The sequence below is a fragment of the Blastomyces dermatitidis genome, assembly GCF_000003525.1.
Source record: "Blastomyces dermatitidis ER-3 genomic scaffold supercont1.11, whole genome shotgun sequence".
NCBI classification, from domain to species: Eukaryota; Fungi; Ascomycota; class Eurotiomycetes; order Onygenales; family Ajellomycetaceae; genus Blastomyces; species Blastomyces dermatitidis.
This window is the reverse complement of record NW_025544784.1, coordinates 1175472-1194343: the sequence shown is the minus strand read 5'-3', so window position 1 is coordinate 1194343 and position 18872 is coordinate 1175472. Positions and strand designations below refer to the sequence as shown.

At 29.2% G+C, this 18872-nt stretch overlaps 1 protein-coding gene across 1 annotated transcript; it reads left to right on the top strand.

Moving 5' to 3' along the window:
- Window positions 1-7435: 7435 nt before the first annotated feature.
- On the top strand, window positions 7436-7981 carry BDCG_17798 (uncharacterized protein; the record flags this gene model as incomplete). Its single annotated transcript, XM_045426858.1, has 2 exons — window positions 7436-7444; window positions 7694-7981. The coding sequence occupies 2 exons, from the start codon at window positions 7436-7438 to the stop codon at window positions 7979-7981; spliced, it is 297 nt and encodes a 98-aa protein (XP_045282564.1).
- Between the last annotated feature and the right edge of the window lie 10891 nt (window positions 7982-18872).

Here is an 18872-nt window from a genome sequence, read left to right as displayed (position 1 = left end):
AAAAAGTCTCAGTGAGGAAAAATTCCCTTGTTATTACAAAGAAAAAAGAGTCTGTTACTCAGTTTCTTATTCTGTGAGATTCTTTATAATCTACAGATTCTTCTCTGACTATTATATAGATTCATCTCATATCTTTCATACAGAAGAGTTTCAGTTAACTCTTAATCATTTCTATGAGATTCTTATGTAATCATTACACAGATTCATCTTACAGATGAATCACTCTCTGTGAGATTATTCTTATCAAAGAGAAACATTTGTAAGTTAATCTTTCACTCATTCTTATAAATCATTATTCTTTAATACTGTAGAATTGTGAGAAATTTTCCATTCTTTTATCAACTCTGTAGAATTGTAGAATCAAGATATTCACAGTCTGCAATTACTCTTTGTAGTCATATAGAAAGATTCAGATCTGTGATTTACAATCACTTTTATTTACTAGAGTGATCTGACTGTTTCACAGAATCACTCACAGTGTAAGTAAACCTCTCTAGAGTAGTATAAATATCTCAGATCTGTTCATGAAATCTCATCTTCTTTTCTCTTTTTCTGTAACAGCTCTCATTTTCATAAACTGTGAGTATCTTCATTCATCTGTGAAGTGTTTTCACTCAGATAACAGAGAGAGAGTGTTTCTGACAATGTCTACATATTGATTCAAGAACTTCTCAAGAATAAAAAATTTTTCAATTTCAACATCTTTGTAAATAATGTCTGACTGTTATCAAGCTTTTTATGAGCATCTCTGTGACTTCTCTGATTGCTTTTTATCAGCTGGTGAAGCAGAGATGTCATCACTCATGACTGCATCTTCATCTTTCTCAGTCTCATCATCACACTTGATCTTCAGGCCAGTGACTCATTTCATTTCTTTCTCAGATCAGCTTCTGACTCTAAGTAGTGTAGTTCTCTTCTTTGCTATAAGTCTTCTTACAAGTAATTTCTTACAGATTCTAGCTGACAGTTCTTATAAAGCTTTCAGTGTTATCAGTGTCTTCTGCAGTTTCACAGGCCTATAATCACTTCTCTTCTGCTCACACAATCTCTGACCAGATATATGTAAATATATCTAGATTCTCTATCAATGATTCTCACTCTGCAGCACATTTCTGCAATTTCATTGTCAATAAGAGATAAGTTCTCAGATACTCATAAAATCTGAGTAATCAAGATAATATGAATATCATGAATTTGTGATGAGAGTTGATCTGAGCAGATGAGCTCTCTCTTCATATCTTAATTATTTTCAGGCTGAATACTTCAGTATAACTGAGAGAGTGAACACAGCTTCATAAGAAATATCTGATCACATGCACAGATAATCAACTCTCAATACTCTGCTACAACTGTATACACTCTGATATTCAGCTTCTCTGAAGTCTGTGCATTTTTGATAATTTTCATGTTAAATGCAATAATTATCTGTATCACAGATATAATACTCTCTGCTTCTTTGAAGAGAAAAATTGATAGTTGTGAGAGAGTTGAGTGTCACAGATGTTAAGAATATAAGTATGAGTTTTCTTTATTTTTTTTTATTAATCTCTAAATTGTGTTCATAACTCTGTTTATTTTCTCTTTTTTAGCTTTAATAAGAATATGATTTCTTCTTCTCTTATATACACTGCAGACTGTTCATTTCAGTAGAAACTTATTATCTTATAGACTAGAGTTTATAAATGATAGTATTAATATCTTTATTACAATCAGATTCTTAGTGAAGACTGCATTATTCTGACTTATCAGAATTCATAGTATGAAAGTCATGTCTCAGCTTCTGCAGATGTCTTATCTGTTCAGATGATTCTCAAGTGAACTCATTCATCTTATCAGAATACTCTTATCACTGAATCTTGAATCAGAGCTTATAATCTCACTTCTCTGAGTCAATAATTTCTTTAACCTGATATTCTCTTTCACTCTCTAGTACTTTATAAACAGAGTGATGAGTCATAGAATTCTCTTCTGAGAATTTCTTATATTCACAGAGTAAAGAGACATGAAAAATATTATATATTTACAATTCAGATGATAGTTTCAATCTATAGAACTGTGAGTTAACTTTCTTTATAATCTTATAAGACTCTGTTTATAAGAGATTCAGCTTCTTACTAAATCTCTGTGTAATAATGTTTTCTAAACTTAGTCAGACTCTATCATCTTTCTTAAAACTCTTCATAATATGCTTAAAGTCATAGTATCTCTTCTGATACTCTTGAGTCTTTCTCAAGAATTCACAGACTTTCTCTCAGATCTTCTGAATTCTCTCAGCTCATTCACAGGCATTATCACACTCTATAGTGTACTCTTACAGATTCATCAAGATTATTCACAGATGAGTCTCAGTGAGCATCTCAAAGAGAGTTTTATCTGTGCTGACATGCTTTGAGTTGTTATATATAAACTCTGTGAGTGATAATCAATGCACTCAGTCATTCTGATTGTAATTAACAAAGCACTGCAGATACTGTTTTAATATACTTATCAGATGTTCTATCTGATTATCTGTCTATTAATGAAAAGCTGTGCTTAGATCTCACAAGATCTTTAGTATAGTTATCAGATTAGATCAGAACTCTTCTACAAAGATTGATTCTCTATCTGAGATAATGTTCACAGATAATTTATGTAATCAGATTACATCACAGATGAAGATGTAAGTCAAATTCTTTGACTTCAAGTTCTTGCAGATGAGTATAAAGTATGTTATCTTGATAAAGTGATTCACTATCACCAGCACACTGTCAAAGCAGACATCATATATGTTCTTGCTTTCAGAGAGACTCATAAGAGCATTCATTTCTAGCTGTTTCCAAGGTTTCTGCAGAATGAATAGAGAAGTAAGTTCTTCATATAATCTGAATCACACTATCTGTGAATTCTGACAAATAGTACAAGAATTCACTATCTTCTTCACAAGTTCTTGCATCTTCAGTCAGAAGTATTTTCTTATGAGCAACTCATGAGTTCTAGTGTCTGTAAAATGACCTGCTAGAGAAGAGTCATGATACCTTTTGATAAGTTCTATATATAGAAACTCATTCATAGATATATAAATCTGACTCTCTCTTTATAAGAGATTATTTAAGTCTCTTTAATTCTTTATTTCTGCAGAGTTAATCTCTGCTATAAGCAGTTTCTGAATATACTGAGTATATTCATTCTTCAGTTGTAGTTCAGACAATCTGAATAGAAGATCTTGTAAAGACTTATGCTCTGTTTTCTCTTACATCAGATCTTTCACAGTGCTTCTCAAAGCTCACAAACTCTTCAGATTATAGATACTCTCTTCAAGAATTCTTGCAGAGATTTTCAGAGTGTTTACTCTCAGTATTATAGAAAGTAGTTGTACAGACTTCTTCTCTTTCTCTTTTCTCTTCTCTCACAGAGAATTGAGAGACTCTTCAGTCAATCTCTTCATAATACTCAGTTTAAGCATCTTATAAAGCTTTTCTGCCTTCTCTAGTCTCTCTGTGTCTGTCACTCTGATCTTCTTAATATAGTCTGATCTGTGAGAGAGTCTGTCTGCTGAGTTCTTAGTTCTCTTAATATGTTCTATCTTGAATCAGAACTCACTCAGTCTCTGAGCTCAGTGAATCTGTCATTATAAGAGTTTCTTGATTGAAGTAAACTGTTATAAGCTGTTATAATCAGTTCTAATAGTAATCACTGTTACAAGGCTCTTAAAGTAGTGATGTCAGTAATGAAAGAATTTCACTATTATAAGAAGCTTCTGATTATGAATGTCATAGTTGATCTCTGCAGATTGCATCTTCTGTAAGAAAAAGATCACTGAAACTCAGTTCTCATTTAACTGCAGTTATGAGACTATTTCTGAAATTATAAAGAAGAAGACATCTGTCTTCAATCTGATTAAGAGTAAGAAATCAAAGTGAAACAGTATCACTGTATCTGTGAATATCTATTTCAGTCTTATAAAGACTCTGTGAGCTTCTGAGATAAGAAAGTTCTCATAGTTCTTTCTTCTCAACAATCTTTTCATTCTCTGTTCATAGAATGACTTCTTCTTATTTTCATTCTTCAGTATATCTATAAGAGTCAAGAAGATTCTTGTGAATGTAAAGATAAACTGTCTATAGAAATTCATAAAGCTCAGAAAGATCTGAATCTTATGAATACTAGTTAACTTCAGTTATAATAGAATAGTCTCAATCTGTGAAGATTTCATCTGAATATCATCTGCAGTGATTATATATTCTAGAAAATTAATCTGACAGACACTGAAGTTACACTTTATAAGCTTAATATACAGTTCTGTCTCATCTAAGGCCTTTAATACACTTCACACATGCTCAGTGTGTTCTTTCTTCTTCACAGAGTATATCATCACATCATTCAGATATATTATTATAAAGATATTCAGATATATATGAAGTATTTTATTGATGAAAGACTGAAATGCTGCAGAGATATTAGTCAGATCAAAAGACATTACTAGATATTCAAATAATCTCAGTGCAGTTCTAAAGACAGTCTTTCATTTATTCTCAGATCATATTCACAGTTATGTATATGTATTAATCACATTCAGTTGTGTGAATATAACAGCTCTCATGAGATGATTGATCACATTCTTAATCAGAGACAGAGAATAGTAACTCTTTATTATCTTGAAGTTCAGATCACAGTAGTCTACATATGATCTGAGATCTTCATTCTTCTTCTTCATAAATATCACAGAGACTTCTGCAGAGATCTGTGAAGATCAAATGAAGTCATTCTTCAGATTCTTCTTCATGTAGGTCTGTAAGACCTCTGTCTCATAATGAGAGAGCTTATAGATTGATTCTCAGAAGAGTTTCTATTCTTCTATCAGATCTATTATCAGATTCTTCTCACAGTGAGAAGAAAGCTCAGCTATCTTTACTGAGCTGAATATCTCTGTAAGATCTCAGTATTTCTCTGATATCTGAAGCTTAGTTTTCATAATCATGAGATTCTCAGACACTTGTAAAGTTATTATATAGATGAGCTTATCTTCTCTAATCAACTCTGCAGCATCAACTGATTCTATCTTTATAAGTAAGTCTATTAACACTGATCAGAAGTATAAACCTGACTTACAGACAGCTATATACAGATTATGTCTTTGAAGTTATGTAAGTTTTAAATACATGTTATCTGTAATGTCTGTGATAATTATAGTTTCTGCAAATCTTCTTCAGATTTCAGAGAGATCTTGTAATTCAAAGATAGCTCTTATAAGTCTCTCAGCTCTCAGATCTGAGTTCTCACACTCTACTTATTATAAGAGCAGGTTCTCAGTCTTTATCTTTCAGCTCATTTACTTCACAAGCTTTAGAGATATTACAGTGATCTGAGATTCTGAGTTCATCAATACTTTTCATACTTGTGAGACAGCAGTATCACAGTACAGTCTCTTCTCATAAGTAAGCATTTTCATCAGAAGAGCAACAGATTCAGGTGTCAGCTTCAAGACTCTTAAGAAGGCTGTTGCTGACTCTGTTCATAACTTCTCAAATTTCTATTTTAATTTATTCAGACAGTTTGTGTGAAGATATTCTAGTTTAGAATAGATAAAGCAGAGTCTCTTTTTCTTAATCTCTCTATTATATACTCTATTCACAGAAGCTTATAAAGCTCTCTCTCTCTACTCAGTAGTCAGATATAAATCTCTCTGTATCTTATCATCTTTTTCTGACAAATCTGTTCTCTGTTGTCTCAGCTCTTACAGAGCTGATCAATGATTCACTCTCTACAGATCTGTGACTCTTACAGTGATTTATAAGCAATAAATGAGAGTCATCAGTTTCTTCAGAGTCAAGAACTTAGAGTCTTACTCAATGAGCTTGTTCTACATATCTTTATTCAGTCTCTTTGTGAACATCATTATTCAGGTCTTGTTTCAGAGCCCTGTTTTCACAGATCTCAATTCATATTACAATTTTATAAAGTACTGTGAGTAGTTTTCATCAGATTTCTCACCTCTTTTTCTAATATTGATGATCACAGCTCAGATATTCTCTATTCAACTCATAGAGTTCTTCAACTTATTCTCTAGATAGGTTTTAAGAATAGATCAGTGAGATCTCTTATGATCATTCTCTAGATAATTCAGCCAGTTCTTGACTTCAGTATAATAGAGATCTGTTATTATATAGATAACAGCTTCTTCATCTTTTATATCACATAGTCAGGCTTGTGAGTCAATTTCAAATACAAACTTATAAAAGCTTTTATAGATTGTGATTTGATAAGTGATTTTAAGTGATCACAGCTTAAGAAAGTTTCTTTTCAATTTATAAGTATCTCTGAAGATCATATCTAGAGACTCAGTTCAAGAATGTTTGCAGACAGTAAGTATTTCTTGTAGAAAAATAGCTTAATTTCACAGAAGATGCTCAAGAATGTTCTTCACTGAGATTGATTTATTCATGAGTTCAGAGAATTCCTCTGTCTGAGATGCAGAGAATGATATCTTATAAGTAATTGATAAGTTCTCTGAGACTTCTTTTACAGAGATTATTCATGATTCAAGTGACTGCTTCTGAGTGTCTATAGTAGAGTTCACAGAAGTTGAAGCATACAAGTTTCTAGTTCTTTCAGTTATAATAGGCAGTTGCTGACTGACTGAGCTTGAAATATAAGAATAAGTGCTTACAGACAATTATTCAGATGTTTACAGCTTGGCATGATATATACTGTTAACTACTAGAAGTATTCACAGTAGAAAGATAAAATATAGAGGTTAAATGTATAATAGCATTCAAGCTGAGTTATGAATAGTATTTGTGAACTTTAGTCTATATAGTTGTGTGTAGCCAAGAGCTGCTAGCTCTATTGATTATGTGAGAGATAGGAATAGAGGTAAAGAATCTGTGAGAAGCGGGATTTCTTACAAATATCAACACTGCATGTATTGAATGAAGATAATATTACTATGTAACACTGTAGCTGTTTCTGTATATCTCTGAAAGCTGTTAATATTTTCTTTATCTCTTTATATTTGATAAGTCAGTAATATATTTCAATGCACTTCTTCTTTCATCATCATTATTATTATCATCATTATTATCATTATTATCATTATTATTATTATCATCATCAATATTATTACTATTATCATCATTATTACTATTATTATCATTATTATTATTATTATTATTATATTATTTCTGATCATCTCTTCTGCCTTCACTTCTCTTTAACACTCACTGAAATATCATGTCATCTCTCTTCAAATATTCTGCAGTTCTGTGAACCATCAAGGCGCGTGAGCGCTGTCACAGATTGAAGAAAGAGAAGAAGAAGATATTCAAGTAAGAAGAGACAGATTGCAAGACATGTTATAATGTCTTGAAGAGGCTTTATAAGAGAGCAGAATGATAACAATTTTAAGTAACACTTCTGATAGATTTAGACTGAACTAAGTATAGAAATAATGTGAATAATGCCATCTGTGAGAGATTGAAGAAGAAGATAGTGAAGAGTCTCATACAGCAGCAGTGAAATCAGAAGAAGTCTCAAGAATGATTTGAGTTCAAGATAAAAAGAGAGAGAGAGAAGAAGAGTGTTACTGTAAATAAGTAGCAGTAGAAGAAGATTGAGAGAATGTTAAAGTAGAAGATAAAGAAGTTAAAACTGATAAGTTTTTTATTTATTAAGAGATAATGATTTTTAATAATACTTCTATTCTCTAATTGATTAGCAGAAGCTGGCAGAGAAGAAGAGAATTGAGGTCTTATTCAGGTCTCAAATACACTTCATAATTCAGAACATTGAGAAGGCAGCTCTGCTCTCTGAGCATGTCAATCTACTTATCACTGAGATGGAACCCGAGGCAGCAGATCAGAAAATGCAGGATTTTGAGATGCAGATTGATCTGACTGAGAAGAAGCAGCAGAAACCCTTCTCTGAGAAGGCAGTGAAGAGAGATTTTAAGATGATTATTATCTCAGATAAGAAGAAGAAGAAGAAGAAGAAGAATAAGAAGTGAATTATAAAGAATGATAAGAAGAATGAGAAAGAGAAGAAGTAGATTTTTTTCTTTTTATATTAGTTAGTTATAAGTTTAAGTTTTTAATTATTAATAATTAAAATTGATTTTAAGTTTTCAAAAATTATTGTACAAGTTGTAATCAAGTCAGGAATGATATATATATATATATATATTTAACTATCATGATTCACAAATCACTATAATGTATAAGTATCAACATTTTTTCAACATTGATATTCACAATATTAATATATTTTTAATGATATTATCTGATAATATAATTTGATAACACTCTCTTTTACAATATTAATATATTTCAAGAAATATGACAGAGATTAATCAAGATTATTTATTTACTTTTATACATCAATGATATTTAATCTGAGTTAGTACTAAAATTATAACTAAGCTAAGAAACAAGATTATTTTCTCTTATATTAATTCTTCTTACACACATCAGTGATCAGTTATTGAAAATAAATTATCATCTTTCTCAAATTATTATTATGTCTTCTGAATTCACTTCTTTTACTTCTTTTACTTCTATTGAAGATTCATAAACTCTTCAAGAAATCACTGTGAATTACAAAGTCTATATTGTTTACAATTCAATACAGAATACTCTCTTTCAATCATAATAAATAATCACTTCATTCTTCACATCTGATTTCAGGTCATGAAATTTATAGAAAACTCAACACAAATATTGAGATGAACTATGAAATAATTATCAACAGGTTACATTACAGATTACTGAAGAGTCATCTCTCTGCTACAATCACTGTAACTTCATTCAGAAACATTCATCATGAACTGATCATGACTCTGAAGAAATTTTCTAACATCTGAAGTCATCAGAATACAGATAATAAAAGAAAAATAATCAGAAAATTACTACTGAGCTGATAAGTTACTCTATCAGATAACAATTTTTAATAACACTAACTTTCTAATTTGAAGAAAATTATGCAAAAATAATTATGTATCAGTACTCTGATTTCATAACTCTTATCTGATAACTTTCATGAATAATTACTTCACATGTGTATATCTCTGAATCTTTCTCTTTGATTAATTGAAAACTCTGAATTTCAAACACTTCTTCAAATACTTAATTTAAATCTTCATATTTCACATCAATTCTGTCTTCAGTTCAATCTCAAGACACACTACAAAGTTAATATATAATATCTAGAATCAGAGTTGAAGAATTATCAAAGAGTGTCTCTCACAGTGAATACATGAACTAGTATAAACAATCTTGCATTTATAAGAGTTATATGTTATTATATTGATGAGAACTGAACTTATCAAGAGATATTAATTGAATTTGAATCATTGATCAGTAGTCATACTGAGGATTATATAACAGAGATATTAATGACTGTGATTAAAAATGACTATTGAGATATTAGTCTCAGTCTTCTTATAATTACAACTGACAATGCTGTGAATAACTATACTATGATAAAGAGCTTGAAGCAAAAATTGACTTTGCATTTCTGAAATAGTAAACAAGGTCATATTCTCTGCATTGCTCATATGATTCAACTTGTGATATAAACACTGATAAAGAATCTTAATATCAAGATGAAGAATAATGAGATGACTGATTCTTGAAATGAGAATGAGATGAAAGTGATTACTCAAGTAACTTTTACATTCACTTTATAAAAGATAATGTTTTTTGACAACACTTTTTAATATTGCTTTTTAATAATACTTTTTGATAACACTACTATTAATTTTGAATAGATTGACTAATAATTTAAATATTACAGATTTGAAACATTGTTAATACAATTTGTACCTTCTCTAAACAATAACAACAATTCTATAATATTCAATAAATAAATAAATCAGTCATATCACTGAATATGATACAGAATGTTAGAATATGATGAAGTTCAATATATAAGATAACTGTTCAGACTCTTCAATTGTATCAGATAATTAATCATTGAGTGCAACACTCTGATCAGAAAAAGATTCAGATATTGAAACTTTCTGATATGAAGTGAACTCAGTTGAAATATATGATTGATTTACTGTTTCAGTTTTATAAGATAATAAAGACAGTCTCAATTACTTGTACATCAATGCTGCAGTCAGTCTGATGAGTGTATAACAGTTTATTTACTTATCTTGAGAAGCAGTTGAATCACTCAAAAAGAAATTCAGTCTGAAATAATGCTATAGCACAGGCTATTATTACTGTAAGGAATAAACTGGTATATTACTACAGTAAAACTGAACAATCTTTTACAGAGTACTATACTGTAGCAGCTCTACTAGATTTCTTCTATTAAGTTAATATCTACACTTCTCAAGATTGAACAGAGAAGAAATAAGACTCATATGTCAAATTAGCCTGAGACTACTACAATATCAACTATCAGAGATTTGAATGAGCAGATGTTTGAGATGTGAAGATAGTAGAATATAATTCTCTAGTAAGTAATAATCTTTGATAACACTTCATATCTTATAGAACTATAATACTAACTTTGAAACAGAACTTGCATACATTGATTGCAACTGAAAATCAGGCAAAACTACATACTTGTAAAACTGAATTTGACTGCTATCTTCAAGATGATCTGATGAATTTACGCGTCAAATCAATTCTAGAGTTATAAAAAATTGTTGAGAGTATATATTCAACTGTTACACTGATGATGTGTGATATTCTGACAATTTCATTGATAGAAATGAGAATGAAGTGAAAGTTCAACTCAAGTTAAGATATTTATCACTATCACTGAGAATAATTACAAGAAGAAATAATCAAGAAACTTATAATTGTAAAACATAGAATTATCAGACAGTTTAATATCTCTGATCACAGTATATCAGAGAAGTGTAGTTTTCATGAGAAAGTGAAGAATAAACTTGCATAAGAATGTATTTAGTTGTTTCATGAGTGTTATCAATAATTATTATCAAATTCTGATTATATAAGCAATCACTGAATGAAGTGAATGAGATTGATTTTAATCTTCAGTCTCAGTCTCATTCTGATTTTGAAAGAATGATTATCTTTCACAGTTTATTCTGAGAAATTACTCTCATTTCACTGTTCTTGAATTAAATCTGGTAATTTTTCACACCATTTCTCTCAGAAATGATTCATTTTCAGATTTTTTTAAGACTTGATTCTGATGGGACTCACGTCAAGAAATGTATAGAATCAGATCAAATGAAATTAAATGTGAAATTCATAGTCCCGCCGGCCAGTCTATACTCAGAGACATATCTCTCATTAACAATGAGATTGTGAAAATGTGCTGCAGCGTGAGAATCATTAATAGAAAACCTAGGCATATTCACATATATCTGATCAGAGATTGTGCAGATAGAAGAGAAGTGATTGTAGATCTGTGAGACTGCAGAAGACACTGATAACACTGAGAGCTTTACAATAATTATCAGCTAGAATCTGTAAGAAATTACTTATGAGAAGACTTACAGTAAAGAGAGAGACTGTGCTGCTTGAAGTCAGAAACTGATCTGAAAGAGATATGAGATTAACTGCTAGTCTGAAGATCAGATGCAGTGATGAGACTGAGAAGAGTGAAGACACTGTTATAAGCAGTGATGTTTCTGCTTCATCAGCTGATAAAAAGTGATCAGAGAAGTCACAGAGACACTCATAAGAAGCTCAGCAGTAGTCAGACATTATTTACAAAGATATTAAAACTGAAAAGTTTTTTATTCTTGAGAAGTTCTTGAATTAATATATAGACATTGTCAGGAACACTCTCTCTCTATTATCTGAGTGAAAATACTTCACAGATGAATGAAGATACTCACAGTTTATAAGAATAAAAGCTATTGTAGAAAAAGAAAAAAGAAGATAAGATTTCATAGACAGATCTGAGATATTTATACTACTCTAGAGAGATTTACTTACACTATGAATAATTCTATGAAATAGTCAGATCACTCTAGTAAATAAGAGTGATTATGAATCACAGATCTGAATCTTTCTATATAACTATAAAGAGTGATTACAGACTGTGAATATTTTAATTCTATAATTCTATAAAGTTGATGAAAGAATGAAAAATTCCTCATAATTCTACAGTGTTAAAGAACAATGATTTATAAGAATAAGTGAAAGATTAACTTATAAATGCTTCTTTTTAATGAAAGTAATCTTATAGAGAGTGATTTATCTATGAGATGAATCTATGTAATAATCACATATAAATTTCATGAAAATAATTGAGAGTTAACTGAAACTCTTCTCTATGAAAGATATGAGATAAATCTATGTAATAGTCAGAGAAGAATCTGTAGATTATAAAAAATCTTATGAAATAAGAAACTGAGTGATAGACTCTTTTTTCTTCATAATAACAAGAAATTTTTCCTCACTGAGATTTTTTATAGATATGAAGAATTTTTAGTGAGTATCACTGCAGTGCTGAGCTGATTCTATGAAGTTACTCAGTGAAAGACTTCACAGACAAAGCCTTAGAGAGGAAAAGATATGTAAGAAATTCTGCTTCTTATAGATTCTTTATGTCTATTTCTATCTCTTATGTAATTAATAGAGTTAGCGGCTCTTGACTATATATAACTATATAGACTGAAGTTCATGAATACTATTCATAACTCAGCTTGAATGCTATTATACATTTGACCTCTACATTTTATCTTTCTATCACAAATACTTCTAGTAGTTAATAGTACATATCACGTCAAGCTGCAAACACCTGAATAATCGCCTGCGAGCACTTATTCTTATAATAAGATTCAGATCTTTCTAAGCTTTGTGAATTTCTATAGATGATTTATCTTTATATTTATAAGAATCTTCTTAGCTCTTACAGACATGCTGAAGAGTGAAAATAAGAAGAAGTTATTCTATAAATAGAGAATGAAAAGATTATTAAGAAGAGAGAACTGTGAGAACTTTCTTATCTCAGAAGCTCACAGAGTCTTTGTAAGATTGAAACAGATATTCATAGACATAGTGATACTATTTCACTTTGATCTCTTACTCTTAATCAGATTAAAGATAGATATCTTCTTCTTTACAATTTCAGAAATAGTCTTATAACTATAATTAAATAAGAACTGAGTTTCAGTGACCTTTTTCTTATGAAAAATGTAACTTATAAAGATTAACTATAGTATTTATAATTAGAAGCTTCTTATAATAGTGAAATTCTTCTGTCACTGATATCACTACTTTAAGAGTCTTATAACAGTGATTACTGTTAGAACTGATTATAATAGCTTATAACAGTTTACTTTAATCAAGAAACTCTCACAGTGACAGATTCACTGAGCTCAGAGACTAAGTAAGTTCTGATTCAAGATAGAATATATCAAGAGAACTAAGAACTCAGCAGATAAACTCTCTCACAGATCAGACTATATTAAGAAGATCAGAATGACAGACACAGAGAGACTAGAGAAGATAGAAAAGCTTTATAGAATACTTAGACTGAGTATTATAAAGAGATTAACTGAAGAGTCTCTCAATTCTCTGTAAGAGAAGAAGAAAGAGAAAGAAAAGAAGTCTGTATATCTACTCTCTATAATATTAAGAGTTAACACTCTGAGAATCTCTATAAGAATTCTTGAAGAGAGTATCTATAATCTGAAGAGTTTGCAGACTTTGAGAAGCACTGTGAAAGACTTAATATAAGAGAAAACAGAGTATAAGTCTTTATAAGATCTTCTATTCAGATTATCTGAACTGTAATTGAAGAATGAATATACTCAGTATATTTAGAAACTACTCACAGCAGAAATCAATTCTGCAGAAATAAAGAATTAAAGAGACTTAAATAATCTCTTATAAAGAGAGAGCTGAATTTATATATCTATAAATAAGTTTCTATATATAGAACTTATTAAAAGATATTATAACTCTTCTCTAGCAGATTATTTTATAAATACTAGAACTCATAAGTTGCTTGTAAGAAAATACTTCTAACTGAATATATAAGAACTTGTGAAGAAGATAGTGAATTCTTATACTATTTATCAGAATTCACAGATAGTGTAGTTCAGATTATATAAAGAACTTACTTCTTTACTTATTCTATAAAAATCTTGAAAACAGCTAGAAATAAATACTCTTATAAGTCTCTCTGAAAGTAAGAATATATATAATACCTGCTTTGACAGTGTGCTGATGATAGTGAATTACTTTATTAAGATAATACACTTTATACTTATCTGCAAGAACTTGAAGTCAAAGAATTTAGCTCATATCTTCATTTATAATGTGATTCAGTTATATGAATTATCTGTGAATATTATCTTAGATAGAGAATTAATATTTATAGAAGAGTTCTGATCTGATCTGATAACTATACTGAAGATCTCATGAGAACTAAGTATGACTTTTCATTAACAGATAGATGATCAGACAGAATATCTGATAAGTATATTAAAATAGTATCTGCAGTGCTTTGTCAATTATAATCAGAATAACTAAGTGTATTAATTATTACTTACAGAGTTTATATATAATAACTTAAAACATGTCAGTACAGATAAAACTCTCTTTGAAATACTCACTAAGACTTATTCATGAATAATCTTAATAAACTCATGAGAGTACACTATAGAGTGTAATAATATCTGTGAACAGACTGAGAGAATTCAGAAGATTCAGAAGAAAGTCTATAAATTCTTAAGAAAGACTCAAGAGTATCAGAAGAGATACTATAACTTCAAGTATATTATAAAGAGTTTTAAAAAAGATAATAGAGTCTGACTGAGTCTAGAAAATATTATTATACAGAGATCTAGTAAGAAGCTAAATCTTCTATAAACAGAGTCTTATAAAATTATGAAGAAAGTTAGTTTACAGTTCTATGAATTAAAACTGTTATCTAAGTTGTAGATATATAATATTTTTCATATCTCTTTACTCTGTGAATATAAGAAATTCTTAGAAGAGAACTCTGTGACTTATTACTCTATCTATAAAGTACTAGAGAGTGAAAGAGAATATCAGATTAAAGAAATTATTAACTCAGAGAAGTGAGATTATAAGCTCTGATTTAAGATTTAGTGATAAGAGTATTCTGATAAGATAAATAAGTTTACTTAAGAATTATTCAGACAGATAGAATATCTGTAGAAGCTGAGATATGACTTTTATACTATGAATTCTGATAAGTCAGAATAATACAGTCTTTGCTAAGAATCTGATTATAATAAAGATATTAACACTGTCATTTATAAGCTCTAGTCTATAAGATGATAAGTTTCTACTAAGATGAACAGTTTACAGTGTATATAAGAAAAGAAGAAATCATGCTCTCATTAAAGTTAAAAAATAAGAAAATAAAAACAGAACTGTAAACATAATTTAGAGACTAGTAAAGAAAAAATAAAGAAAACTCAAACTCATATTCTTAATATCTATAACACTCAATTCTCTCACAACTACTAATTTTTCTCTTCAAAGAAGCAGAGAGTATTATATTCATAGTACAGATAATTATTATATTTAATATAAAGATTATCAGAAATGCACAGACTTCAGAGAAGCTGAATATCAGAGTATATACAGTTATAATAGAATCTTGAAGACTGATTATCTGTGTATATAACTAGATATCTTTTATAAAGCTATGTCTGCTTTTCTAGTTGTACTGAAGTATTCAGTCTGAAAATAATTAAGATATGAAGAGAGAGCTTATCTACTCAGATTAACTCTTATCACAAATTCATAATATTTATATTATCTTGATTACTCAGATTTTACAGGTACTCAGAGACTCATCTCTTATTAATAATGAAATTATGAAAATGTGCTGCAGTGTGAGAATCATTGATAGAAAATCTAGATATATTTATATATATCTGATCAGAAATTGTTCAGATAGAGAGAGAGTGATTATAGACTCACAGAGCTGTAGAAGATACTGATAACACTGAGAGCTTTATAAGAACTGTTAACTAGAGTCTGTAAGAAATTACTTATAAGAAGACTTACAGTAAAGAAGAAGATTGTACTACTTAAAGTCAGAAACTAATTTGAGAGAGATATGAAATTAATCACTAATCTGAAGATCAGATGCAGTGACAGAGTTGAGAGAAGTAAAGACACTATTATAAGTAGTAATATCTCTGCTTCATCAGCTGATAAAAAGTGATTAGAGAAGTTACAGAGACACTTATAAAAAGCTTAGTAGTAGTCAGATATTATTAATAAAGATATTAAAATTGAAAAAATTTTTATTCTTAAGAAGTTCTTAAATTAATATATAAATATTATTAGAAACACTCTCTCTCTGTTATCTAAGTGAAAACACTTCACAGATAAATAAGAATACTCACAGTTTATAAGAATAAGAGCTGTTATAGAAAAATAAAAAAGAAGATAAGATTTTATAGATAGATCTGAGATATTTATACTACTTTAGAGAGATTTGTTTACACTGTAAGTAATTTCACAGAACAGTCAGATTACTCTAGTAAATAAGAGTGATTATAAATTATAGATTTGAATCTTTCTATATAACTATAAAGAGTGATTACAGACTATAGATATCTTAATTCTATAATTCTATAAAGTTAATAAAAGAATGAAAAATTACTCACAATTCTACAGTATTAAAGAACAATGATTTATAAGAATGAGTAAAAGATTAACTTATAAATACTTCTCTTTAATAAGAATAATCTTATAGAGATTGATTTATCTGTAAAATAAATCTGTGTAATAATTATATAAGAATTTTATAAAAACAATAGAGAGTTAACTGAAACTCTTCTATATAAAAGATATAAGATGAATCTGTGTAATAGTTAGAGAAGAATCTGTAAATTATAAAGAATTTTATAGAATAAGAAACTGAGTAACAGACTCTTTTCTCTTCACAGTAATAAGAGATTTTTTCTCACTGAGATTTTTTATAGATGTGAAGAGTTTTTAGTAAGTATCACTGCAGTGCTGAGCTGATTTTATAAAGTCACTCAGTGAAAGACTTCACAGATGAAGTCTTAGAGAGAAGAGAGTATGTAAGAAATCTCACTTCTTATGAATTCTTTATCTCTATTTCTATCTCTTATATAATTAATAGAGCTAGCAGCCCTTGACTACACATAACTATATAGACTGAAGTTCATAAATACTATTCATAACTCAGCTTGAATACTATTATACTTTTAATCTCTACATTTTATCTTTCTACTGTGAATACTTCTAGTAGTTAACAGTACATATTATACCAAGCTGTAAACACTTAAATAATCATCTGCAAGCACTTATTCTTACAATAAGTTGTAAAACTTAATAAAAATAAAAACAAATTAAATTTTTATTTATACAAGTCTTAATCACTTACTTATACTCACTTATTCAGCTTGTAAAACATGTCATTTAATCTCTGAGATGAATATAATGAGATACATGAATAACTGCATCTGAATTATATAGGTGAAAAAGATGAATAATACTGTAGTAGCATTATAGAGTTAATATAGAAGTTTTAAATAAAATGTAATTAAATATTAAACAGCTTATATAAAGATTTTAACACTGTACTATTCACTCTTAATACTTCTCAAAGCTTCTACTTCTCTCTTCTTTCACTTCTTCTTTCTTTCACTTCTTTCTTCTTTCACTTTATTTTTATTTCTTTATCTAGTATATTCACTCATACTACTTCTCAGAGCTTCTGCTTCTTTCTTCTATAAAGTTAATCATGATAAACAGACAAGTATGTACTTATATATATATATAGAGGCGCCCGCTCATCTCCATCTTAGAGAATGAAATAAGATTTATTATTTTACACGCACTATACACGGTTGATGTACGCTGTAGTAACTATAATATAAATAATTAGTAATTGAAATATATTACAATTGATTTCACTCAAATCATCTGTAATACAATCAAATCAGTTAAAATGAGTCAATAACTGAATATAAGTAGAAAACTGTTAAAAAATGAAGAAAAATAGCTCAGAAATAATGAAATTACAGCTAATAATAACTTTTACAAAGTTGTAAGAATAAGTGCTCGCAGGCGATTATTCAGGTGTTTGCAGCTTGATGTGATATGTACTATTAACTACTAGAAGTATTCACAGTAGAAAGATAAAATGTAGAGATTAAATATATAATAGCATTCAAGCTGAGTTATAAATAGTATTTGTGAACTTCAGTCTATATAGTTGTATGTAGTCAAGAACTGCTAGCTCTATTAATTATACAAGAGATAGAAATAGAGATAAAGAATCTGTAAGAAGTAAGATTTCTTATATATTTCTTCCTCTCTAAGACTTCATCTATGAAGTCTTTCACTGAGTGACTTTATAGAATCAGCTCAGCACTGCAGTGATACTCACTAAAAACTCTTCATATCTATAAAAAACCTCAGTGAGGAAAAATCTCTTATTATTATAAAGAGAAAAGAGTCTGTCACTCAGTTTCTTATTCTGTAAGATTCTTTGTAATCTACAGATTCTTCTCTGACTATCACATAGATTTATCTTATATTTTTCATATAGAAGAGTTTCAGTTGACTCTCAATTATTTTCACAAGATTCTTATGTGACTATTATACAGATTCATCTCATAGATAAATCACTCTCTGTGAGATCATTCTTATCAAAGAGAAGTATTTGCAAGTTAATCTTTCACTCATTCTCATAAATCATTGTTCTTTAACACTGTAGAATTGTGAGGAATTTTTCATTCTTTCATCAACTCTGTAGAATTATAGAATCAAGATATTCATAGTCTGTAATCACTCTTTATAATCATATAGAAAGATTCAGGTCTGTAATTCATAATTACTTCTATTTACTAGAGTAATCTGACTGTTCTACAGAATCACTCACAGTGTAAGTAAATCTCTCTAGAGTAGTATAAATATCTCAGATCTGTCTATAAAATCTCA